This window comes from Macaca thibetana, chromosome 15 (assembly GCF_024542745.1).
Source record: "Macaca thibetana thibetana isolate TM-01 chromosome 15, ASM2454274v1, whole genome shotgun sequence".
NCBI classification, from domain to species: domain Eukaryota; kingdom Metazoa; phylum Chordata; class Mammalia; order Primates; family Cercopithecidae; genus Macaca; species Macaca thibetana.
Window position 1 is genome coordinate 45,447,295 of NC_065592.1, and position 24,811 is coordinate 45,472,105.

Consider the following 24,811-nt stretch of genomic DNA (forward strand, 5'->3'; position numbering starts at 1 on the left):
AGTGTGGTGTGTTTGAGCCCTCAGTCCTCCTGATAGGGCATAGGAGCTGCAGCCAGCCCTCGCCCACCCCTTTTTATTTGGACACAGATGGGGAGCCCCACAAGCTCTTGCTGAGACCCCCCCACATATCCTCATATCTAGCCTGAGTATCTGTCCTGCAAGATGACAGAGGGGCTACCGGTAGGAAGCCATCCCCCCTTCCTTGTGAGATTTGCCTGCAGGGGGAGGATGGGACCTCGGCAGAGAGGCTCTGAGAAGAGGTCAAGGAATGGCCACTCCAGGGGAGGCTCTGCACTGGGAGCCTGAGGCATGTAGTACAGTAGGCAGGAAGAGTTGCCAGGGGCCTGGAGTACGTGGTCTGAGCTGTCCAGCCACTGGTGTGTGCTGTCTTTTGGCACCTCTGACTGCAGGGCAGGCAACTCCAGCTGGTAAGGGTTCTCACTGGGGAGGGCACGAAGCTGGCGGGACAACACTGAGGAGACAAAGAATCTTCAGAGGCCAACCCAGGCCTCTCCCCTTGCCCATGTCTGAGAGCTATCCTTAAGCCTCTTACCTCCATGCTCAGCTGGCAGGCTCCCCCTTGTGTCAGAGGAGTACATAGCAGGTACAAGGAGGAGGCAGAAGGAGACTAGTAGGACCTACAGCAGATGAAAAAGGAGATGAAGAAGGGCTCTGGATTGCACAACTGTCCCCAGCAACTGAGAAAAGAATTTCTCCCCTCATCACTATCCTCACCAAGATGCAGGTGCTGCTACTGCTCGTTTTGTTTGATATCTCAATCACCATGGCCTGGAGTTTCCTCAGTTGATGTAGAAGGGACCTAGAGGAAGAGAGGGGCCAATGGTGAGCATCCCCTGGCCTAGCACCCTGAGACACAATGAAACTCCTGTTCAGGCCACCTCCTCCATCTCTGCACTGGATCCTCTCTCTTACTTTTCATTCTATTTTTGCAAACGACTTCTTCCACTCTGGAAAAAATGCCTGAAGTTCCTCATTAAAACAAACAAAAAAAGCAAAAACAAAACAAAACAAACTCTTCCAGGACTTAACCTCCTTTGCAAATATCATCAGTAGTTCCCCATTGTCTGATCAGCTATGCACATAATCCTCACCGGGCATTCTCTACGTTCTCTACCTTCTGTCCCAGCTCACATGTGTTCCAGCCCAAGAGGACTATGCTGGGCTAATCCTCTTGCCTAGGATGCTTTCTCTCTGCCTAGAATGCTTTCCCAACCCAACCCCAGAATCCTATGAAAGCCCATGAGGTCTTTCTTACCCCCTTTCTTTTTCTAGGTACTTAGCTTATTCTCAATTACTTATAAATATATTCCCCACTACTGTGAGCTTCTTAGAATCAGAGACCTAGTGAAGGCAGCCACCCTGTTAGAAATCAAGTGTAGGGCAGGGGAAAGAGTGAGAAAACATTAAATGAGGAGCGTAGGAAGGGAACGGTTTGGAGGGATACTTACAAATTCTGTTCCTCCAGAAGCTGTACTTTGTTCTGAAGCTCCATATTCTGGGCTGTGTATTTCAAGACCCTGGGGGAAATAACAAAGATATGGGGATATGGCCTGTGTCCTCCCTTCAAAAACCTAACACTTAAAACTGAGTCCCTCTCCCTTTCATACCTGCTCTCTAAACCCCCAACATACACCTTCTTTTTCCTGCGGCTCTCTTGAGCAGATCTTTTATTTCGAATCTTCCTCCGCACACGTTTCAGAATTTGTTCCTCCATCTGAAAGGAAACAGGGAAAGGGGTATCATTAGAGGGACTCTAGAACAAGAAGTTGAAAGGCAACTGAGATCCATCTCTTTCCAATACAGAAATCCCTTCTACAGCTTCCCTGACCAATAGGCATTCACATTCTTTCTGAATGCCTCCACGGACCAGGTGTTAACCCTAACAAGCCAGACCATTTTAAACTATTAAAAAAAAAATTGGTCAGGCAATATTCAAGTGACATGGCTCATGCCTGTAATCCCAACACTTTGGGGAGCTAAGGCAGGAGGACCGCTTGAGCCCAGGAGTTTGAGACCAGCCTGAGCAACACAGTGAGACCTTGTCTCTACTAAAAATAAATTAGCCGGGTGTGGTGGCACATGCCTGTGGTCCCTGCTCCTCAGGAGGCTGAGGAAGGACAATCGCTTGAGCCTGAGAGGTCGAAGCTGTAGTGAGCCATGATCTCACCACTATTCTCCAACCTGGGCAGTAAAGCAAGAATCTGTCTTCAAACAAAAACTTCCTTATCCTGAACCAACAGCTGTCTCCTTATAATTTCTATACGTTGGACTTACCTAGTATCTCTGGGGCCAAATAGAATGAACCCTGTTTAGCTATTTTCAGGCATTTGACATTTCCTCAGAGAAAAAAAGTTCAAGAAAAAAACAGCTTAGACAAAAATTTTAACTCATCTTCTTAGGATAGACTGCATCTTCTTAGTATCTGTCAAAGATGTGCTCTAGCCAGTATAAAGGAAAGCAAGATAGTGACTTGTGGAGACAATAACTCTTGCTACAGTTTCCAAATCCCATTAACTTTCCTAGTAGCCACATCGCACTGCTGACTCATCTTGTACTTTGAAGGAATTAAAATTCTTTACTTTTGGAGGCCAAGGTGGGTAGATCACTTGAGCACAGGCGTTCAAGACCAGCCTGGCAACAAGGCAAAACCCCATCTCTACTAAAAACACCAAAAAAAAATTTGCCGGGCAGGGTGGTGTGCACCTGTAGTCTCAGCTACTCAGGAGGCTGAGGTGGGAGAATCACCTAAGCCCAGAAATTCAAGGCTGCAGTGTGCCATGATCACATCACTGCACTCCAGCCTGTGCAACAGAACAAGACCTTGTCAAAAAAAAAAAAAAATTCCTGGAACCTTTCTATTAATGAGCACTGATTTCATCATAGTATCCCAGTACTCTGCTTGTGAAGTTGCCACTGATTGCTTAAAACTGGAAACTAAGGATTTTGCATTTATTCATGTACTGCTTAGTCCAATCGTGTTGAACTCTCTAAACAGTTCTACCATTCAGCAAGAGGTGGATTACTATGAAGCCAATGAAGTGTCAAGGCCCTTCACTTACACAGTCCTTTCTAAGGCCCAATACTAATGTTGCACTGATAATTTTGAGGGTTTTTTTTGTTTGTTTTTTAACAGAACACCAAAATTTGTGTAAGCCCAACGAAAATGAGGATCTGCCTTGTATCTAGCATATTGGGTACCTGCCTCAACTTCCTATTAGCAATAAATCTGCTAAGTTTCTCACCTCAATCCTTTTTTAAAGTTATTGATATAAAGTTAACAGAATTGGCCTACTTGAGACTTTTAATCCCTTTTCAGCCTTTGCTCAACTAACGAGAGTCTTACCTTAGTGAGAGGAAGTGTCTCAGGCAGAATAAGCCCCTCCTTCTCCAATAGACTCTTCTCCTCATCTGTCAGTACCAGCCTAACAATATCCTAGGGTAACCAGAAAGTGGGCGGCAGTTGCATGGGGATGTCACAGAGGAATGGGGAATCCTGCCCCCACCTGAGGAATGTGAGAGTAATCTTCCTGAAAATCAAGTCAAGTACCTGCTCTGCCAGCTCCTCCATATGCTGTGGAGTCATCTGGGTCCCCTCTTTTCTACAGCTCTCACTCTCTGCAAAAGGGAAAGTATGAATAGCCAGGCCCATGAACCCTGTCCTCCCCGCAAACTTATTTCAGACTCACCTAGATCCATAGAGACAGGTTCTCGTGGGAGGGAGTAGGTGTGGTCATGGTGGACAAGGCAGGGGTTGGAGTTGCTGAGAACGTTCAACGACGACGCTGGGGGACTCAGCAGGGAGCTCAGCAAATCATCTACCTCCCAGTCGCTCGGTACCTGCGCAGGGTTCCAGTGAACAGGCCTTGACCTATCACCATCCCCTGACCTCATGGACATCCCACGCTTTCCCCAGTCAGAACCCCAACGCACCTCAGAAAGCGGCAGCTCCCAGTCCAGTGGGGCCCTCACGGACTCATCGGGCGCCGTCCTCAAATCTCCACTTTCCTCTAGCAGGAAGCCCAGTAGGTCTTGGTCACCAGCGTCCAATTCCAGCTCCATTTGGGACAACTACGGAAAGGGTGGGCTACCGGGCCCCAACGTCCGAAGCCCAGACACGAGCCCCAGGCCAGCTGTAGGCCTCGGGCACCTATCCACTGTCCCTCTACGGCCGGGCTTCCCGGCTGGGGGCTTTCCGTAGCCCTCTCCGGACCCGCCTCCCAGGCTCAATTCTCCTCAGCCTCCAACGCAGCGAAAGTGACGCACCCCACCCCGTGGCACTGTGGGACTTGGAGTTCCCTCCAACTGAGAAGAGGCCTGGGTGCCGCGCCACGTCCCAGGGGCTATGCAAATGTAGGGGACGGCCCTGCTGCCGCCTCGCACCCCGAGGGCGGGGGTTCCGGGGCTCCGGCTCCGCCTTCTCCCCCAAGCTAGAAAAAGGAAGAGTTCTGGCCTGAAAGGGAACTCGGGCGTCGTCTTGGCGTTCTCTCCGGATTGCGCCGCACCCTCGCTTCCTGCCAGGGAGGGGCTGCCGGCCTTTGGCGGCCCCCGAGCATCGAGAACGCGGCCAGAGCAGCTTCCTGCCTGCCCCCCGCGACCATAGAGCGCTGCCCCAGGGCGCCGCCCGCGGGTGGGGGACGTTCCCAGGACGGAAGTGGCCGAGTGTCGAAGGGAGGGCGAGGCCGGAGCCCGAGGGCGACCCGAGAAGCGGCAGGGCAGCGGGCCGGCGGGCCGGCAGGCGGGGCGCAGAGCCGGGCAGCGCAGGTAGGCCAGACCGGGCCGGGCGGGGGCCTTAGGGTGGGGCCGCGGAGCCTGGCCCCGGGGGCGGGCGGGGCCCTGCCTCTCCTGCGTGTCCGGTTCGGGTCCTGTTAGTTGGAGAGGTCAGCGTCCAGCGCATCTCAACTTGGGCTCATCGTGAAGTAGGCCGTCTTAGGGGAGACAGGCCTCTCCTGGGGGCAGTCCTCTGCCTGGGATAGGCTTTGGGGAGCGTGAGGAGTCGGGTGGCAGCGGGGCGCAGGACGGGGACGGGCTTTGGTGTTAGCTGATAGCGGCCATGTGGGTAGGAAAGCTTTGGGTGAGTTGGGGATTAAGTGGGGTCCGTTTAGGAATCAAGGGTCGCTATAGGAGTTAAAAGCTGGGGTTAAAACTTAAGAGTTAGTAGTGTGAGTCAGGTCCGTTTTAGGTAGGTAAGGTTTAGATTAAGGTCATTATTTTGTTTGCTGGGATGGCCATCATACGTCATAATTTGAGTTCAGGGTCGGGTTAAGGGTCAACAACAGGAATCAGGTTAGAGCCTGTTTGAGGGATTAAAGAATGTTGACATGGTCGGTATTAAGGATAAACAGTGAAAGCGTGAGTTAGGAATCAAGTTACAAATGAACTTTAGGCTTAGGGGTCAACATTTAGGGTTAACATCAGGCAATTTGGTGCTAAAGGTAAAACTTAGATCAGTATCAGGGATCAGGGATTGGATATGAGTCTCTGCTGGGAAAGGGATGAATGTCCAAGCCGGTAGTGGGAATCAGGAAACAAATTAGAGGTGGGGTTAATGTTAGGAATTTGGGGCAACTTTAGGGGTTGTAATTGAGGCTAGCATAGTTGGCCTTGAGCAGATGAAATTTAAGAGGTTGGCAGTAGGTAAATGCCTTTCTTTTGTAGGGAAGTCCTTTATTCCTGTGTAGTTACAGGGGCTTCTTTTCACCCAGAGAGATAACAAACTAATTTCAGGCTAGTGTTCTGGCTTATTGCAGGCATCTGGGATTCCAGCATCTTTATTCCATTCTCTAAGCCTAAGGCCCTTGCTGTGGCCACCACAGTTAGGGGACAGAGATTCTGGACTATGTTGTTTACATACAACATAGGTGGGAAATAGGGACCCAGGATGTACAAGGCCTAGTCACAAGTTGGAGACTGCCTAGGGAAGAAGGAGCTGTTGACTATGGGGGAAGCTGACCAAGGAATCACTGTTGCCACGGGAGAAGGGAATAACTGAATCCCCTGAAAGTTTAGCTTTGCTGTCTCCCACTTCACTTGTTCTCTAGGTATTAAGGCCTCCTCTCCAACTCTCATCCCTGACTCTGCATTTCACATCCATCCTGACTATCCCCTTACAAAATACTTCCCTTGCCTTTAACTGTCCCATGCTCATCTTATCATCCGTTCCCATCCTCAGTTCTACCTCCCTCACCAACCCTTAATCCGCACATCCTACCTGAATTTAGCCTCATCATAACCTGAGCTTTCCCATCATTTTTTTTTTTTTTTTTTTTTTTTTTTTTTTTTTTTGAGACGGAGTCTCGCTCTGTCACCCAGGCTGGAGTGCAGTGGCCGGATTTCAGCTCACTGCAAGCTCCGCCTCCCGGGTTCACGCCATTCTCCTGCCTCAGCCTCCGGAGTAGCTGGGACTACAGGCGCCCGCCACCTCGCCCGGCTAGTTTTTTGTATTTTTTAGTAGAGACGGAGTTTCACCGTGTTAGCCAGGATGGTCTCTATCTCCTGACCTTGTGATCCGCCCGTCTCGGCCTCCCAAAGTGCTGGGATTACAGGCTTGAGCCACCGCGCCCGGCTGCCATCATTTTAAATTACTCTCCTACCATTTTCACCCAGTCATGTACCTACATTCCACCTGGTCATCAGCTGAATACCCTACTCCCAGCCCCTGCTGTGTGCCGCCCCCTAGATCTAAGCCTCTTTTAATTTCTTGGACCATTTGTAGATCCCCTTCCCCCACTCCCCAACAGAAAAGAGGAAACGAGACCCAAAGAGGAAACTGGGTCTTGCTGATCCCACGCCCAGCCAGGCCACTGACCACACCCCCATTTCACTCCCAGCCTGACCCTGCCACTGACCACAGCACTGTCCTCTACTCAGCCTGACCCAGCCACTGGCTATACCCTATCCCCCATCCCCCATCCCAGCTCCAGTTTACTTAGACATTGACAATGTCCCTTCACTTTCCCACCCCCACCCCAGTCTAATTTAGCCACTGACCACAGGCCTATCTCTTCTCAACCTCCTATAGCCTGACCTGGCCTCTGACCTCACCCCATCATTCCCTGACTTAGCCACCATCTATGTAATCATTCCCCTTCCCCCAACCTGATCCAATGACTGGTCATATATGTATCTTATGTATAGGTATTTTTCCCAACACCGTCATCACCAGCATCCTTTTTCTACACCCTGTCTTCCCATCCTTTTTCTACATCCTGTCTTCCCTATTCCCAGCCCGATGCAGTCACTAACCCAACCCCATCTGCCCCTAGTGGCTACTAATCATATACTCATCGGCTTTTTCCCACAGCCTAACCACATCCCCTAACCATAGCCTCATCCTCACATTCTCTGCCCAACCTGATCCTTTCCCCTCTTCCCAGTTCCTCACCTAAACTCAAGCTGCCCCAGCCACTAAAGTGGCTGCTGATGATAGGAAGCTATGGGACCCTAACCTGACTACCTTAGTAGATATCAGGTCCTGTCAATTCTACCTCCCCAAACTTCTTCTGAGTGACATCTTCCTCAATGCCATTCTAACTCTGGCTTGGTTACCTTTATTTTGTACTAATACAGTATCCTTCTAACTAATCTCCAAGGTAACTGCCGGAGTTATTTTTCTAAAATCCAGTTCTGGTTATGTCTCTTCTCTGCTCAAAGACTCCCTTGGCCTCCTTTTGTCCTCCAATAAGTAAAATTCCTCATACCCCTCTCTAGCTTTCCTCTGCCTTTCCATCCTAACCCTGACTTCCCCACCACTGCTCCCTTGCAGGTACCCTGTGCTTCAACCAGCCTGCCTGCTCACTTCCCTGAATGCTCCTCCACAATTTACTGCTTCTCCATCTTTGCTTATACTATTTCTCTGCCTGGAGTGAAAACTGCCCCTGACACATCTCCAGCTGGCTGGCGTAGTGGAGAGAGCTTGGGTTTTGCAGTCAGAAACCTGGGTTCGGATCCTGGCTTCACAACTTATTACTTGGAGAAGTATTTGAACAAGTATTTAACATCTTTGAGTTCTGTTTTCTGATCTGTAAAAATGGAAATAATGGCACCTACTGTAAGGATTAAATGAAATTATGTATACAGTGCAAGTGACATAGAGTCAATAAATGGCAGATCACTATTATTTTTTATTATCTCTATTTTTTAAAATTCTAACTTCAGATGATACCTATCATGGAGACTTTTTGGTTCCCCTTCCCTAACCTAAAGGGATCTCTCTGAGCACACACCTTTTGGCTCTTACCACATCCTGCCCTCTGTTGTGATTCTGTACTTGGCTTATTCACTCACCTCATGGACTGGGAGCCCTTTGAACACAAAGGCTAGGTCTTACTGATCTTGGTCCCCAGCCGCTGAAAGTTTGGCCCAGGGTCTTCCCCACAACTGGCCCTCAAGGAATGCTTGCTGGGTGAATGGAGAATGTCTACATAATAGGAGGAGAGACTCTGGGTGCCGGGTGTGCTTGTTATGGAGGTTATCTATGCGAACGCCGTGTGCGTAGGATGGGCTCCCTAGAAGAAGGTAACGCAGTCCTGATGGGATCTGTGTAGAGGCTGTGTGATTGAGATAATGTGTATGTAGAGACAGTAAGGTAGCTTTGTGGGAAAGAGCTCTACATAGGCTGGGGTGCATTTGGGGAGAATGAGTGTGCATGTGGGTGTGGAGGGGCTATACTGGGGGAAGTTCTATGCAGCCCTTCAACTAGCTGCCCAGTCCAGCTTTAAATGAGCCTCCAGCAGCCTGAGGCCGGATATGTCAGTCTCACCCACAGCCCTCCCCCGCTGCCAGTGGTTGCGGACTCAGAGGCCAAATTTGGTAACAGACTGAGTGTTACTCCCCCATCCCTCTTATATTCTGACTGTCTTAGGCTCTTTCCTTTTGTCCCTCTTTTTGTAACTCCCTATCTTTCTGCAATTCCCCTTGTGGGTATCTGCTCTGCCTGTATTCTCCAAGTACCCCAACTTTCTTAGCCCCAATACCCTTACATTCCATTCCTTGCTGGGATTTGACCTCCTGTCCTCCATTCCCCCTCTCCAATTGCCCAACTCCTTTGGAATGCATCTCAGGAATGTATTGAGGGAGGAGGAGTTCCCTGGGAGGGGGACACTGCAGTGGGGAGTTGCTGTTCCATAAAACACGATGGAAAGGGGAGCAAAGTTCTCAGGCCAAAGCAGGAATGAGCTAGCTTCTACTCATACTTGTAGCAGCCTTGTTATTTGCCACCATCACCTCCAATTCACTGATCAGTTCTTCACGTCCGCTCACCCTCTTGTAGCTGTGTGAATATCTACTCTGGACCAGCTCGGGAGTAAGGGTGGGCATGACTCAGCTCCCTTATCGGGGTCTCACCAGAGGCTTCCGTGCTTGAGGAAGAAGGGGTGTGTAAGTGTCCGGAGGAAATGGGGGGAGACATGCAGTTTCAGCTTGGTATGAAGGGTCCCTTCAGTCCTGCTTCTCGGCTCCACAGACTCCTCCAGCTTCTCGGATCCTCCAGCCCAGCCATCATTCTTTCATGGTCAGCAACCCCATAGCCAGGTCTGTCCAGCTGGGACACCAAAGCGGATAGTAATAAGGTTGGGCAAAGTGTCCCAGGAGTGGGGAGGGGGGCAGAGAGCTGGAACTGGGGAGACTGGGAGGGTCCTCACTTATTTGGGAGTAAAGACAGAGAGCTGTGGTTCTTCTGAGACTCTGGACTGCTTGTAAGGTCAGAAATTGTCTATCTGCCGCTTGGTACCAGACCCCTGATCTACACCTTTTTCACACCTGTGTCCTGTCTCTTGTTTCTACTTAGATTTTCAGTTCTCCTCATCCCATCTCTCCTAACTTCTTTACCCTCTACCCCTTAACTTCCCTGGCTTTCAAATGCCTTCTATATCCTAACACCCCCATCTCTGCTTTCCAGCCTTCCCCTCTCACCCTGCTTTTCCCCACTTGAGGCTTGTAGTTTGCCAGAAGGGGAGTGGGCAGCTTGTATTTGCTCATTCTTTTAGTTAAGAGGCACCCAATCCCTGTACCAAGCTGGGGCACATCATCAGCTGCTGGGCAGACTTGTCCTCTTGCAGCCTGTGCGCCGCCTGCTGCCTCCAGTGTCTCCTCTAGCCGCTGAGAGGGGGTGCCAGGAGGGTGGAACAAGGTAGGGTAGGACTAGTATTCTGAGCTGCACTGAAAATACTGTCAGGGGAAGTGGGTGAGACAGAGCAGAATTTGAGACAGACTTGCTGAAGAGGAGAAATAGGAGGAGTTGCAGGACTGAGTATTGGTGACTTGGAACAAGCAAGGACTGAGTTACAGGAACTGGGGCCTTTCTCTGGCCTGCCTTGAAAATGTTTCCTGGCCACCCAGAGTCTATTTCCCCTTCTCCAAAACACAAGAGTTGATCAGATAACTTCTGAGATAGACCCTTTTGAGTTAGAGAATCACATTTCTAGCTTGACTGCCTGGGAAGCCCAGTACAGGGCTAGGCTCCTTGAGAAGGCCCTCAGCATCTCAGGTTAGAGAAAAGCTGAGGCAAGAGCGGACCTCTGGATGGCTTGAGCAACCAGTATTTGGTCTCCCTGACAGGGAGCCCTAGGGAATTATAACATCTTCATTTTGCAGAGAAGGCAGCTAAAGCCATGAGAAGGAAGGTCACGTGGTGAGAAGAGAGCTCGGAAAATCCCAGACAGGGAAGAGCCAGCAGGACACAGCAGGAGACAAAGAGAGAAAAATACTGAACCAGGCAAAAATGAAAACAAGCAGGAGTAGGGCTAAGAAAGGTGATCAGGGACAAGGGGCAAGAGAGACACTTGGATGAAAGTAGGGAGGTACAAGTTCCAGTGGTGGGGCAGGGCAGTGTCCTCAGGTAGCACTGCATTTCAGACCTGCTGTTGTACCTTGCAGACCAGCTTCTCCTTTCCCTCAGACGTCTTAAATTGTCAGGACTCGGCCAGGCGCAGTGGCTTATGCCTGTAATCCCAGCACTTTGGGAGGCCAAGGTGGGTGGATCACGAGGTCAGGAGATCGAGACCATCCTGGCTAACACGGTGAAACCCCGTCTCTACTAAAAATACAAAAAATTAGCTGGGCGTGGCAGCAGGCGCCTGTAGTCCCAGCTACTCGGGAGGCTGAGGCAGGAGAATGGCGTGAACCCAGGAGGTGGAGCTTGCAGTGAGCCGAGATCGCGCCACTGTACTCTAGCCTGGGCAACGGAACGAAACTCTGTCTCAAAAAAAAAAAATTGTCAGGATTCATTCTTTTGATGTAAATAATTTTTCACTCTTTAAAATTATTAAATACAGTGAAAACAACCTTATTACTATCTACTTTGGTGAGTCCCTTTCAAAAACACTCTTCCCTGGGACTCCACCATCTGGGGGGCCTCTTCTCCCACCAGAAGAGTGTATTCTAATGCCCTGATGCCATGGGCCAGGTATAGCCAGGCTGGAGAAAAGCTGCCACCATGGTTGCACTTTCGCTGAAGATCAGCATTGGGAATGTGGTGAAGACGATGCAGTTTGAGCCGTCTACCATGGTGTACGACGCCTGCCGCATCATTCGTGAGCGGATCCCAGAGGCCCCGGCTGGTCCTCGTGAGTCTGACTCCCCAGGTGGCTGGAGTGGGAGTCTTCAGTCCCTTCTTGTTCCCAGGCTCTCGGCCTTGAGAGTTGACCCCTTTGTCCCCTAAGACTACTCACCCCTCAGGTCTGTGTTCCCTCCTTCTTTAGGCCTAAGTTCATGGGAGAAATAGGGGCAACATGGTACAAGCTGTTCAGCCACATTGGAGTCTTCATAAGCCTAAGGTGATCCATCCTCTCTTTTAGCCAGCGACTTTGGGCTCTTTCTGTCAGATGATGACCCCAAAAAGGGTATATGGCTGGAGGCTGGGAAAGCTTTGGACTACTACATGCTCCGAAATGGGGTAAGTATCCCTTCATCAAGGACCACCACATCCCCTTCCATCAGCTTCTCCCTGTTCCACCTCCTGTTTTCAGCACCCACATCTGTTGTCTCTTAGCCCTCCCCATGCTTTCTTCCTATTAACAGACAGTCATAATTCCCTGCTTTTGAATGAACCACCATAGTCTTCCTTTCAGTGCTCCACTCTCTCCCCTCAGGCTGTGTAAAGAGGAAATAATATCCTTAGCTCAGAGTAGGCCCCTGTCTCTTCTTCCTACCCTAACAGGACACTATGGAGTACAGGAAGAAACAGAGACCCCTGAAGATCCGTATGCTGGATGGAACTGTGAAGACGATCATGGTGGATGACTCTAAGACTGTCACTGACATGCTCATGACCATCTGTGCCCGCATTGGTAAGGGGCCCCAGTACAGTTGAAGGCCTGGGCCAGAAGGCCTCAGCTCTCTCAAAAGGCATTGATGTAGTACCTGGGAAGCTAACAAGCCATCTCCTTCCCCAGGCATCACCAACCATGATGAATATTCATTGGTTCGAGAGCTGATGGAAGAGAAAAAGGAGGAAGTGACAGGGACCTTAAGAAAAGACAAGACATTGCTGCGAGATGAAAAGAAGATGGAGAAACTAAAGCAGAAATTACACACAGATGACGAGTGTAAGCAGAACCAGAAAAAAGAGGGCTTTTGAAATGGGAAGGGTGGGAAGGGGCTTTAGCCTTCTGTGCTTCTGCCAGGCACTGTTTTACACCCTGGGGATACGTCAGTAAGAAAACAAAGTCCTACATTCACAGAACTTACATTTAAGTAAGGAGAGGTAGGAAGTGGAGAAGTAAACAGAGACCAGACAACACAGGGGCCATGGGGGTTTGGCACTGAGGGGACTGTCTGTATCCTAGTGAACTGGCTGGACCATGGCCGGACACTGAGGGAGCAGGGTGTAGAGGAGCATGAGACGCTGCTGCTGCGGAGGAAGTTCTTTTACTCAGACCAGAATGTGGATTCCCGGGACCCCGTACAGCTGAACCTCCTGTATGTGCAGGTATGCAGAGGACTTGGCTGGGGTGGGGCAGGAATAAGGAGGGGTCGGAAGCACAGTGTCCGTGTCCCTGCACCCACACACAACATTTGCCTCCTTGCCCTGTGCTCTCCAGGCACGAGATGACATCCTGAATGGCTCCCACCCTGTCTCCTTTGACAAGGCCTGTGAGTTTGCTGGCTTCCAATGCCAGATCCAGTTTGGGCCCCACAATGAGCAGAAACACAAGGCTGGCTTCCTCGAGTGAGTGACCCACATCCTACACCCTGTCAGGGCCCAGCACTCCCTGCCATTGTGACCCCAGTGGGCCTGTCTCCATTCCAAGCCTGCTCCCCCTGTTTCTTCTTCCGAGGTACCAGGGTTTGACTGACATAGGTACCCTTTTAGTTGCCATCATCCACTGTCTCTTCTCTACCTCTGGAATATGAATGTAGTTCAGTATCTCTGCCCCTACCCCCATCTCTGAAGCAAGCATGTCACTTTTTTTTGAGATTGTCTGAAGAATTTTGCTGCAGTAGCCAGAGGGAAACAGGGTAAAATTTTCCCTATAGGGAACGTGGGTTAAAAGTCTCACAAGCCTCATCTGCTGGTGTTTCTTGGAATGCAGAGTTTGGCGTGGCTTTCTCAGCTTCCTAAGTGCATGGTCATCCTTCTGGAAAGCTCTTTCTCGTCTTGGTTCCCTAAAATGGTGCTCTAGACCCACTTTCCCTCAGGGACTGAGCCTCTAACTTAATTTTCCTCAGTCCCTTTCCCTACAGGGAGAGACACAGGTTACGTTAAGAATTCATACTGGCCAGGCGCAGTGGCTCGTGCCTGTAATCCCAGCACTTTGGGAGACCGAGGCGGGCAGATCACCTGAGGTCGGGAGTTTGAGACCAGCCTGATCAACATGGAGAAACCCCATCTCTACTAAAAATACAAAATTAGCTGTGCGTGGTGGTGCATGACTGTAATCCCAGCTACTCAGGAGGCTGAGGCAGGAGATTCACTTGAACCTGGGAGGCAGAGGTTTTGGTGAGATGAGATCATACTATTGCTCTCTAGCCTGGGCAACAAGAGCGAAACTCCATCTCAAAAAAAAAAAGAAGAGTTTACACTAAGTCACCTCTATTTCAGAAGATAATCTAGACTCTATTCCCTAAGAGTCTGTTTTCTCCCCAAAGATAACACTGTCGTAGGTATTTCCTCATACCCCCAGGCCCACAGTTCATGGCCCACATGTCCCCTGATGCTGTCTACCACATGCTGACCCTCCCTTTTCTGGTGTAGCCTGAAGGACTTCCTGCCCAAGGAGTATGTGAAGCAGAAGGGAGAGCGTAAGATCTTCCAGGTGAATGTGGGTAGGGGAAAGTATTTGGGATGACCGCGGAGCTTTGCTGCTTAATCTTACTGACTAAATGGCCCCCCGCCTCCTCCCTGTCTCCCCTAACTCAGCTTTCACCCACCAGACTGTTATCCCACCTCACCTCTGCCAAGAAAGAAGATAACCTGGGCTTTTAGTCTCAGCTCCATCCCTGCTTTTGCTGTGCAATTCAGTTCAATATTCTTGTATTCTTTTATTTCTCTCTAATTTGGGATAACAGTATTTGCCCTGTGTAGGACTGATAGGAGGATCAAATGAGGTAGCATAATCTGAAATTACTGTGGAAGAGTACAGTCTTTGTCCATGTATAAGATGTTACCCACTACTCTGAATACTCAGCCCAAAAGGCCTTCTCTTTGCCCTTCTGCTTCCGAACTCTGTTCGTATCTCCAGAATGTCTACAAGTTCCTTGACTGTATCCCTCGACTCATTGCTTCTGCATAGCCCTTATCAGTCTCCATCCCGTTGCGGTCTCATTCTCATATCTTGCACTCCTCAACCTTTCCAGTCTCCCCATAATTCTCTCTTGTTGTAATTAGCATCCAACCTTAATTCCTTAGCTGTGATATTAAACTATTTGCTAAATTCTTCCCCGTTTTATGCTCAGGCACACAAGAATTGTGGGCAGATGAGTGAGATTGAGGCCAAGGTCCGCTACGTGAAGCTAGCCCGTTCTCTCAAGACTTACGGTGTCTCCTTCTTCCTGGTGAAGGTAGGTTATAGACCCTTTTCACTGCCCTCCTTGTTTCCCTCTCTTGCCCTTTTCTGTCTCTGAAAGTCTCTGACCTTGCCCTCAGTCACATTTCCCACCATTCCCTAAGATTCCTCATTCTTTGCCTTGCTCTGACCTCATGAAAACCTGCCTGTCATCAGCCCTCCACCACCATTTCCCTCCCTACTCTGCATTTTCCCTTGTCCATTAGCCCTCCCGGCCACCTCAACATCCCCTATGGCTGCAAGCTGATCTGATCATTCACCTCTCATTTGACCTCTGACCTGTAACACCAGCACCAACCTCTGCCTCATAGGAAAAAATGAAAGGGAAGAACAAGCTAGTGCCCAGGCTTCTGGGCATCACCAAGGAGTGTGTGATGCGAGTGGATGAGAAAACCAAGGAAGTGATCCAGGAGTGGAACCTCACCAACATCAAACGCTGGGCTGCCTCTCCCAAAAGCTTCACCCTGGTGAGTCTGGGGACTCCAACAAGGAAGTGCTTTGAGAGTTTCAGAAAAGGGGCAGCTGCAGAGGTCTTTTCCCTCTCTTGGGGTAAGTATACTGAGTATTACTCCAGAAAAAAAGGAGGTTAGAGTAGATAGAGAATCTTCCTCTGGGAGAGTGTGAGGCTTAAATGAAATGGGTGACGGACTTATTCTTTAAAATCAGCAGAACAAAAATCTCATCAGCAAACTGAGATCACTGGAATTCTTGGGGGGTTGGTGAAAGGAAAAATGTGATAACCTCCCTGTTGCAGCAGCAGCTATGTACAGTGAATTTTTGACTTTATATTATAGGGTTATGAATTGAAAACTGATACCAACTTGATAAAGTACCCCAATGACAGAAATAGAAATTATAGGAAATGCTGTTTTTTCCCTTTTGGATACTGCAGCCAACCTTAAAGTGTGGCCATTTAATGCCAAATATTATATCCTCCCAATTTTATCATCAGAGCAAAAATAAGAGACTTCCTAAATATGTATTTGAAACCATGTAGTGTAGAGGCCACTCCTCAGAAGTAAAAAATTTCCCTCCAAGGAGGAAAATAAAGAGGAGGTTCAAGAAAGGTGGGCATCTTCCAAGAGGGCTGTTGCACGGGAAGGCATCTCATCAGCTCAACCTTGGGCCTCCCATCCTAGCCATTTCCATCCTGGATAGATTAGAGCTTTGCCACTGAGTCCGCCACCTTGTCACCCTAGGATTTTGGAGATTACCAAGATGGCTACTACTCAGTACAGACAACTGAAGGGGAGCAGATTGCACAGCTCATTGCTGGCTACATTGATATCATCCTGAAGAAGGTGAGCACTGCCTGCCCCAGCCTTCCCCTTATCTCCCCTTGCCCTCTCCACAAGCCAGTCCTTTAGAAATGGGCACTCAGAATGCTTGAACCTGGGAGGCGAAGGTTGCAATAAGCCGAGATCATACCTCTGCACTTCAGCCTGGGTGACAGAGCCCTTTTTTGTCAAAAAAACAAAAAATGAAATGGGCACGTAGCTTCTGGAAAATGGCTGGTTGTGGAAACAAGAGGCTGCCTTTTCTCCACTTCCCTCTTCTTTAAGTATCCCAACTCTTGTTCCTTTTTTCTTCCTACAGAAAAAAAGCAAGGATCACTTTGGGCTGGAAGGAGATGAGGAGTCTACTATGCTGGAGGACTCAGTGTCCCCCAAAAAGTACGAAGGGAGTTGGGCTGATCCCATTTCCCAGGGGTAGAGAAGGCAAGGCCTGACTCTAAGGACTCTTGGGAGGTGGGGAGTCCTTAGAATGGTTATTTAACTAGTTGCAGGCTGTAGTGAAACCTCACACACCTGCAGAGGTCGTGTAACCGGGTGGGAGGGGTAGAGATGAGGAGTCCTCTGTGAGCTCAATAGTTCACCCCTCTACAGGTCAACAGTCCTGCAGCAGCAGTACAACCGGGTAGGGAAAGTGGAGCATGGCTCTGTGGCCCTGCCTGCCATCATGCGCTCTGGAGCCTCTGGTCCTGAGAATTTCCAGGTGGGCAGCATGCCCCCTGCCCAGCAGCAGATTACCAGCGGCCAGATGCACCGAGGACACATGCCTCCTCTGGTAAGTGTCCTATGTCTACCATGGTGCCAGGGCCCTTCTCTCACCCTCAGCTGGGCTGAGCCAGGAGTTAGGCAGTCTTTTCCCAGGTCCCTATTTGTATTCTCTCCCTAGCCCATGGTTCTCTTTTACCTTCTCTTTTCTCCAAACATCCATTCCAGTCCCTGTTTCTCCCCATTTGTCTTTAGACTTCGGCCCAGCAGGCACTCACTGGAACCATTAACTCCAGCATGCAGGCCGTGCAGGCTGCCCAGGCCACCCTGGATGACTTTGACACTCTGCCACCTCTTGGCCAGGATGCTGTAAGTATGGGATGGAGGAGAGGCCCGTGGTACTGAAGCTGAGACTCCAAGGGATAGGGATGAGGTGAACCAAACCAGGGCAGATCCTGAGGTCTTTTCCTCTCTCTTTCAGGCCTCTAAGGCCTGGCGTAAGAACAAGATGGATGAATCAAAGCATGAGATCCACTCTCAGGTAGATGCCATCACAGCTGGTACTGCGTCTGTGGTGAACCTGACAGCAGGTAGGCCGGATGCTAGCTTCCGGGTGTGTGATGGGGAGAGAGGATGCGAGTGTGCACAGGCATGCATGTGACTGGCTTCGTGTATGACTGTGCCTTGACTCATTGTGGAAGGGACTGTGTGTGTGCGTCTCTCCGTGGACGTGTGTGTGACTAACTGGGTGTGACTTTGCTCCTTCCCCAGCCCTTTGTCTGGCCTGCCCGTCTCTCATGTTCCTCTTTCTCCTTTTCCCCTTAGGGGACCCTGCTGAGACAGACTATACCGCAGTGGGCTGTGCAGTCACCACAATCTCCTCCAACCTGACGGAGATGTCCCGTGGGGTGAAGCTGCTGGCTGCCTTGCTGGAGGATGAAGGCGGCAGTGGCCGGCCGCTGTTGCAGGCAGCAAAGGGCCTTGCGGGGGCAGTGTCAGAACTGCTGCGCAGTGCGCAACCAGCCAGTGCTGAGGTCAGGGGCCACAGGGTTGGGCTAGGGCGGAGACAGGGTTCAAGCCCAAAGAGAAGGGACAATCCAAGCCACAGGATGGAAACCTGGGTCCCATGGGCCTGTGAGATGCACAGGCATGTGGGCAGGGATTGGGCAGCTTCTGACTGGTGTTCACTCTCCACAGCCCCGTCAGAACCTGCTGCAAGCAGCTGGGAACGTGGGCCAGGCCAGTGGGGAGCTGTTGCAACAAATTGGGGAAAGTGATACTGACCCCCACTTCCAGGTTGGTGACTTACCCAACCCCCCAGAACCCCAGAATCTAGGAAGTAACTTCTGCTCCTGAATCTAGTTCCTAGTCCTGGCTTCTATGAATTGACCCCTAAAAACCAATATGATCCTCTATTTCCGGGGGATGATACTGGTAGCTTCTGATCTCTCTTTTAGGGGTTAGAATTCAGAACCTCTGAATCCAAACTTAACCTGCTGGTTTACTATTGGCCCTCATTTATTCTTTAGCCCCTTGTCATCTTTTCCCTCTCTTCCCCATACATAGCCCTTGCCCCAACTTGAGGACCCCCACAATGCTATAGACCATGCCACCCTGAGGATAGTGTTCCTCTAGCTCTCCCCCTTCCCACTCCATGCCAATATCCTCAGCTGACTTTTCACCCTGGATTTCCCGTGCAGATATGTGCATCCGGAGGGGCTGGGGTTCGATCTCCCCCCGATTCCCCTACGGTAACAGCCTCTGGCCTGGGCCTTCCCAGCTTTGTCCTCTCTGAGCCGCATACACTCGTTTCTGTACTTCTCCCTCAGCCTCCTAGGGGACCAGAACTTGGTGGGAGATGAAGAGGCCTGGCGAAGGCAGGCTTTGGGAAATGGGATCAGGTAGGGTAGTACAAGGACTTGCTCCCAAGATTCCAGGATGACCACTTCCAATCCAAGATCAAGAAGTGGAGTAAAGAAGCTGGGGGTGAAGGGATCCCAGGAGATACCTCCTCTCCTCACCCCATTGTAACAGCGCCACCCCGTTCTTTCCCCATCATCATCGAGTGTATCCGCCTCATGTGTGTCTCCATTTGGTGTAGGCTGTATTTCTCTCGGTGTGGGTTTGTTCTTCAGTGGAGGTTCTGTCCTGCTGGGTGCTCAGGGCAGTGGCTCGGGGTAGATTCTGATTGCTTCTGCGTGTGCTCTCCTTTGATTGGATTAATGGGAATAATGAAGCAGCTTACGCCTCTGAGAAGTGTCTGTGAATCCCAAGCCTGATCTCAGGTCATGCTAACTGCTGTTTTCTTACAGGATGTGCTAATGCAGCTCGCCAAAGCTGTGGCAAGTGCTGCAGCTGCCCTGGTTCTCAAGGCCAAGAGTGTGGCCCAGCGGACAGAGGACTCGGGACTTCAGACCCAAGTTATTGCTGCAGCAACACAGTGTGCCCTGTCCACTTCCCAACTAGTGGCCTGTACTAAGGTGAGCCCCAAAGGTTGCTCTAGTCTGTGCTGAGGGGTGATACTACCACACACATGTGAGCCTCTCATTTTATTTCTTTGGCTCTGGAGGCCTCCTCACTCATCCCAGTTACTGCTATGAGCAGCACACTCTACTTCCTTTCCCTTGCCTACATCTCTGACATTCACTTTACCTACAGGTGGTGGCACCTACAATCAGCTCACCTGTCTGCCAAGAACAACTGGTGGAGGCTGGACGACTGGTAGCCAAAGCCGTGGAGGGCTGTGTGTCTGCTTCCCAGGCAGCTACAGAGGATGGGCAACTGTTGCGAGGGGTAGGAGCAGCAGCCACAGCTGTCACCCAGGCCCTGAATGAGCTGCTGCAGCATGTGAAGGCCCATGCCACAGGGGCTGGGCCTGCTGGCCGTTATGACCAGGCCACTGACACCATCCTTACTGTCACTGAGAACATCTTTAGCTCCATGGGTGATGCTGGTAAGACACCCACCCCCAGGAAAACAAAAAACCCCACCAGGGTTCCCTAAGCCCACTGGACATCATCCCCTTGCGGACCCAACCACTTTACCCCAAGAAACTCAGCACAGTGTGGGCTTGCCAGCCACACAACCATAGGCTCATCATTAAAGCTCTCTGAACCCTCTGCTTCCTCTTCTGTAAAAGGAATATTAGGCCGGGCGCGGTGGCTCAAGCCTGTAATCCCAGCACTTTGGGAGGCCAAGACGGGCGGATCACGAGGTCAGGAGATCGAGACCATCCTGGCTAACACGGTGAAACCCCGTCTCTACTAAAAATACAAAGAAAACTAGCCGGGCGAGGTGGCGGGCGCCTGTAGTCCCAGCTACTCGGGAGGCTGAGGCAGGAGAATGGCGTGAACCTGGGAGGCGGAGCTTGCAGTGAGCTGAGATCCGGCCACTACACTCCAGCCTGGGCGACAGAGCAAGACTCCGTCTCAAAAAAAAAAAAAAAAAGGAATATTAAGTTCTCTACCTTCCCTGGAGCATTTAAAGAATATACCAAAGTATGCACAAAAATATATAGAAAGTGGCATGAAAGTGGTATAGCCTTCCCTACTGTACCCCTGACCCCAAAAGTTTTCAGAGAGTGTCTCGTCTTCTCAAGGCTACTGACTGAAAATACCCATTGGAGACTGTCCTCCCATAAGAACCCACTGGAGAATCTGTTTTTCTCAAGATCCTAAACGCAGAAAAAAACCCCAAAGAAATCATGCAAGAGCTTTTGGCAGTCTCTTTTCTGTCCCTAAAGCCCCCGTCTACCTTGTCTACACCACTTTTCCCCACCTTTGTCCCCACCCCTGACACCTCAGTATCTCTGGCTTCCTTGCCTGACTATGCCCTGTGCTCTCAGGGGAGATGGTGCGACAGGCCCGCATCCTGGCCCAAGCCACATCTGACTTGGTCAATGCCATCAAGGCTGATGCTGAGGGGGAAAGTGATCTGGAGAACTCCCGCAAGCTCTTAAGTGCTGCCAAGATCCTAGCTGATGCCACAGCCAAGATGGTAGAGGCTGCCAAGGTACAAAGTCTTCTGTGCACACCCCCAGACTGGGCCCTGGAGGGAAGTACAGAGGTCCAGATGGTCACCCTCATCTGATAGGGGAGACCCAGGAAAAGCAGAAAATACAAGAGGACAAGTAGAGGAGCACTCAGGAAGTGAATGAGCCCTAAGGCTGCGGGTGAGCCATGGCCCAGGTTTTTTTTTTTTTTTTTTTTTTTTTTTTTTTTTAAAAGAGGTAGTCTCACTATGTTGCCCAGGCTTGTCTCAAATTCTTGGACTCAAGTGATCCTCCCACCTTGGCCTCCCAAAGTGTTGGGATTACAGGCGTGAGCCACCGCACCTGGCCTAAAATTATTTTTTAATTGACATAATTTTACATATTCATGAGGTACACAGTGACATTTAAATACATACATAGTAATCAGATCAGAGTAATTAACATAGCCAGCATTTATCCAAATATTTATCATTTGTGTTGGGAACATTCAGTATTCTCCAACTATTTGAGACTATATAATATATTATTCTTAATTTTAGTCATCCTACAGTAGTGTAGAACGCTAGAACTTACTCCTATCTAGCTGTAATTTTGTGTCCTTTAATAAATCTCTCCCATTCCTCTGTAGTAGGCAACCGGATCCTTTTTCTTTAAGTCCAAGGTCTTCTATTCCTATTTTTACCTTCTTTGCTGCTAGCCTGCCTGGGATTCCTCTCCTTCTTGGTCTCCCCTGTGAATACACATAGGCATTCAGTCTCCGGGGCCTCTGCTGCCAGCCGTACAGAGAAAGACAAGGCAGTAGGACACTGAGACACCAGGATGCAGAGAACCATCAGAAAGAAGCCCAGATGATTCCTAGGCCCCCTGGGCTCTGGGGCTTTTCAGTTGGCAGGAGTAAGCAGGTCCCCTGCTTTAGTATTCCTGAGATGCCTGCTCTAAACTGAGTCCTCCTTTGCCCAGGGAGCCCCCCTACTCACCTCACTCATGTGTGGTATTCCCCAAGGAGGGGAAGGCAAAACAATTCCACCTTAAGAAAGGATTTCAGCATCCAGTGGGAATCCTAGCCCCCTGAGATTTCCCACTGACCTTCATGAGGCAGCTCCTCTCAAAGGTGATTGTTTTTTGGTGGGGCCAGTTAGAGATGACTTCAGGAAAATACGTGAATTTTAAACCGAGTCTAGAGAAGTGAGAGAGGAGCTTCTTTAGGATCCACAGGAGAGCTGGGTGATGACTCTCTTTCCACCTCTCCCACAGGGAGCAGCCGCCTACCCTGACAGTGAGGAGCAGCAGCAGCGGCTGCGGGAGGCAGCTGAGGGGCTGCGCATGGCCACCAATGCAGCCGCGCAGAATGCCATCAAGAAAAAGCTGGTGCAGCGCCTGGAGGTGAGGCTGAGAGTTTCAGCAGGAGCAAGAGAGAGTGTGGGTGCTGTGGGAGGCATTAACTGGAAGGGAGGTGCGGAGAGTAAGTTCATATGTCCTTGGGGCATAGCCTGGGCAAGATAGGCCAGGGACTGGGCATGGAAATCCATGGGCTTGGTCTGACTACTCTGTCTTCACAGCATGCAGCCAAGCAGGCTGCAGCCTCAGCCACACAGACCATCGCTGCAGCTCAGCATGCAGCCTCTACCCCCAAGGCCTCTGCCGGCCCCCAGCCCCTGCTGGTGCAGAGCTGCAAGGTAAAACTCTAGGAAGCATGTGGGAGTGGGAAGAGGGAGACTTGTGCGTCTCTTATGACATTTTTCACCTACAGGCAGTGGCAGAGCAGATTCCGCTGCTGGTGCAGGGCGTCCGAGGAAGCCAAGCCCAGCCTGACAGCCCCAGCACTCAGCTTGCCCTCATTGCTGCCAGCCAGAGCTTCCTGCAGGCAAGGCACCCTCTCCGCACTTCTCTGACCTGACCTTCCCACCTTTCTAAGCCTCCATCTCCCATAGTTTGAATCTCTGCCAACAGCCTCTTTCCCAATACCAAGCCCCAGTGTTCCCTACGTCTTGATCATCATCAGTCCTTGTACCCAAGCCCAGAGGGAGGATGGCACGCTTCATCCACCTGCCTATTCCCCAACAGCCAGGTGGGAAGATGGTGGCAGCTGCAAAGGCCTCAGTGCCAACGATTCAGGACCAGGCTTCAGCCATGCAGCTGAGTCAGTGTGCCAAGAACCTGGGCACCGCGCTGGCTGAACTCCGGACAGCTGCCCAGAAGGTATGGAAGCTGGTTGTGGCTTTGGAAGATGAGGCTGGAGTCCTGTAATGAGAGGAAATCTGTGCAGAATAACCCGATACGTGGATAATTGTGTGATCAGAGGCATTGGTGAGACACAGCAGGACCTCCTACACCCAAAACCCCTTTCTTATAGGCTCAGGAAGCATGTGGACCTTTGGAGATGGATTCTGCCCTGAGTTTGGTACAGAATCTAGAGAAAGATCTACAGGAAGTGAAGGCAGCGGCTCGAGATGGCAAGCTTAAACCCTTACCTGGGGAGACAGTAAGTATTCTTACTCAAATCCTAAAGTCTTCCTTCCCCTCCGTGCCCCAGAGCTGCTCAAAACCTTTCCTCCCTCCCTCCCTCCCTTCCTTCCTTTCTTCCTTCCTTCCTTTTTTATATTCTCTTTCTCTCGTTTTTCTTTTCTCTTTCTCTCCTTCCTTCCTTCCTTCTCTTTCTTTCTTTCTCTTTCTCTTGTTTCTCCTTCCTTCCTTGTTTCTTCCTTCCTTTCTTTCTTCCTTCCTCTCTTCTTCATTTCCTTTCCTTTCCCTTCTTTCCTTTCCTCTTTCCTTTTCTCTTTTCTTTTTCTTTCTTTTATTTCTTTTTTTTTTCTTGATGGAGTCTCGCTCTGTCGCCTAAACTGTAGTGCAGTTGTGCAATCTCAGCTCACTGCAACCTCCACCTCCTGGGTTCAAGCCATTCTCCTGCCTTAGCCTCTTGAGTAGCTGGGATTACAGGCATGCGCCACCATGCCTGGCTAATTTTTGTATTTTTAGTAGAGATGGGGTTTCGCCATGTTGCCCAGGCTGGTCTTGAACTCCTGACCTCAGCTGATCCACCTGCCTCGGCCTCCCAAAGTGCTAGGATTATAGGTGTGGGCCATCGCACCCAGCCCAAAACCTTTATTTAAATTGCCACCTGTCCCCAAGTACCTTCTCAGGTTCCTTCTCACCTCCTCCTTTCTCAAGTCCAGTTCTTCCCCCTTCATCCTTAGATGGAGAAGTGTGCCCAGGACCTGGGCAACAGCACCAAAGCCGTGAGCTCCGCCATCGCCCAGCTACTGGGAGAGGTTGCCCAGGGCAATGAGAATTATGCAGGTATGTGGGCAGAGGGCCAGGCATGGGGCATATTGTGAGGGAGGTAGGAAAATGGGAGCTGGATGAGGGATGGGACTGACAGAGGAAACCACTGGAATCAGGGCCTGACAATGAAGGCACCTTCCCTTCCCTCTTCTCCTCATCTCCCCAGGTATTGCAGCTCGGGATGTGGCAGGTGGGCTTCGGTCACTGGCCCAGGCCGCTAGGGGAGTTGCTGCACTGACGTCAGATCCTGCAGTGCAGGCCATTGTACTTGACACGGCCAGTGATGTGCTGGACAAAGCTAGCAGCCTTATTGAGGAGGCGAAAAAGGCAGCTGGCCATCCAGGGGACCCTGAGAGCCAGCAGCGGCTTGCCCAGGTCAGGTATTGGGGAGGGGCCGCTCCCTCCCTCTCCCTCTCCCCTAGGTTCCTTCATAAGGCCCACCCTGATTGAGGCCAAAGCTTCTAAGCCTCGTCCGCACTGACAGAGCGATGTCTTCTCGTGTCTGCTCTTGAGAGCCC

The 24,811-nt window shown here is 50.6% G+C and overlaps 2 protein-coding genes across 5 annotated transcripts in view; one reads left to right on the forward strand and one right to left on the reverse strand.

Annotated features, from left to right (window-relative positions):
• The window catches only part of TLN1 (talin 1), a 501,447-nt gene that overhangs the window by 461,614 nt on the left and 15,022 nt on the right, over positions 1-24,811 (forward strand). The window contains exons 2-29 of one of the 4 annotated variants that reach the window (XM_050762060.1): positions 4,712-4,782; positions 11,423-11,582; positions 11,814-11,911; positions 12,176-12,305; positions 12,411-12,563; positions 12,804-12,946; positions 13,059-13,186; positions 14,213-14,273; positions 14,914-15,018; positions 15,335-15,490; positions 16,223-16,324; positions 16,620-16,696; positions 16,910-17,090; positions 17,276-17,389; positions 17,502-17,610; positions 17,846-18,054; positions 18,218-18,316; positions 18,721-18,771; positions 19,333-19,500; positions 19,679-19,973; positions 20,865-21,031; positions 22,266-22,394; positions 22,571-22,687; positions 22,762-22,875; positions 23,076-23,210; positions 23,365-23,493; positions 24,206-24,308; positions 24,460-24,668. In XM_050762060.1, the coding sequence (XP_050618017.1) occupies positions 11,453-11,582; positions 11,814-11,911; positions 12,176-12,305; positions 12,411-12,563; positions 12,804-12,946; positions 13,059-13,186; positions 14,213-14,273; positions 14,914-15,018; positions 15,335-15,490; positions 16,223-16,324; positions 16,620-16,696; positions 16,910-17,090; positions 17,276-17,389; positions 17,502-17,610; positions 17,846-18,054; positions 18,218-18,316; positions 18,721-18,771; positions 19,333-19,500; positions 19,679-19,973; positions 20,865-21,031; positions 22,266-22,394; positions 22,571-22,687; positions 22,762-22,875; positions 23,076-23,210; positions 23,365-23,493; positions 24,206-24,308; positions 24,460-24,668 (3,612 nt within the window). In that variant the 5' untranslated portion in view covers positions 4,712-4,782; positions 11,423-11,452. Of the gene's footprint in view, positions 1-4,663; positions 4,783-9,418; positions 9,550-9,659; positions 10,770-11,422; positions 11,583-11,813; positions 11,912-12,175; positions 12,306-12,410; positions 12,564-12,803; positions 12,947-13,058; positions 13,187-14,212; positions 14,274-14,913; positions 15,019-15,334; positions 15,491-16,222; positions 16,325-16,619; positions 16,697-16,909; positions 17,091-17,275; positions 17,390-17,501; positions 17,611-17,845; positions 18,055-18,217; positions 18,317-18,720; positions 18,772-19,332; positions 19,501-19,678; positions 19,974-20,864; positions 21,032-22,265; positions 22,395-22,570; positions 22,688-22,761; positions 22,876-23,075; positions 23,211-23,364; positions 23,494-24,205; positions 24,309-24,459; positions 24,669-24,811 lie in introns of those variants that run through there. The other 3 variants (XM_050762062.1, XM_050762061.1, XM_050762063.1) reach the window with 3 other exon arrangements.
• CREB3 (cAMP responsive element binding protein 3) lies at positions 3-4,483 on the reverse strand. Its single transcript, XM_050762204.1, has 9 exons — positions 3,952-4,483; positions 3,708-3,858; positions 3,569-3,636; positions 3,365-3,454; positions 1,629-1,735; positions 1,470-1,538; positions 736-820; positions 554-638; positions 3-472 (listed from the first exon to the last, which is right to left on the reverse strand). The coding sequence occupies exons 1-9, from the start codon at positions 4,078-4,080 to the stop codon at positions 138-140; spliced, it is 1,119 nt and encodes a 372-aa protein (XP_050618161.1). The 5' UTR covers positions 4,081-4,483; the 3' UTR covers positions 3-137.

What these genes read in the sequence shown, in the direction of transcription:
- CREB3 (XM_050762204.1), bottom strand. Translation starts at nt 4,080, where the DNA reads ATGGAGCTGGAATTGGACGCTGGTGACCAAGACCTACTGGGCTTCCTG. An exon ending in GGGAGCTGCCGCTTTCTGAG is followed by an intron (nt 3,859 to 3,951) that starts GTGCGTTGGGGT and finishes AACCCTGCGCAG; the next exon opens with GTACCGAGCGACTGGGAGGT. An exon ending in GTTGGGGGTTTAGAGAGCAG is followed by an intron (nt 1,539 to 1,628) that starts GTATGAAAGGGA and finishes TATTTCCCCCAG; the next exon opens with GGTCTTGAAATACACAGCCC.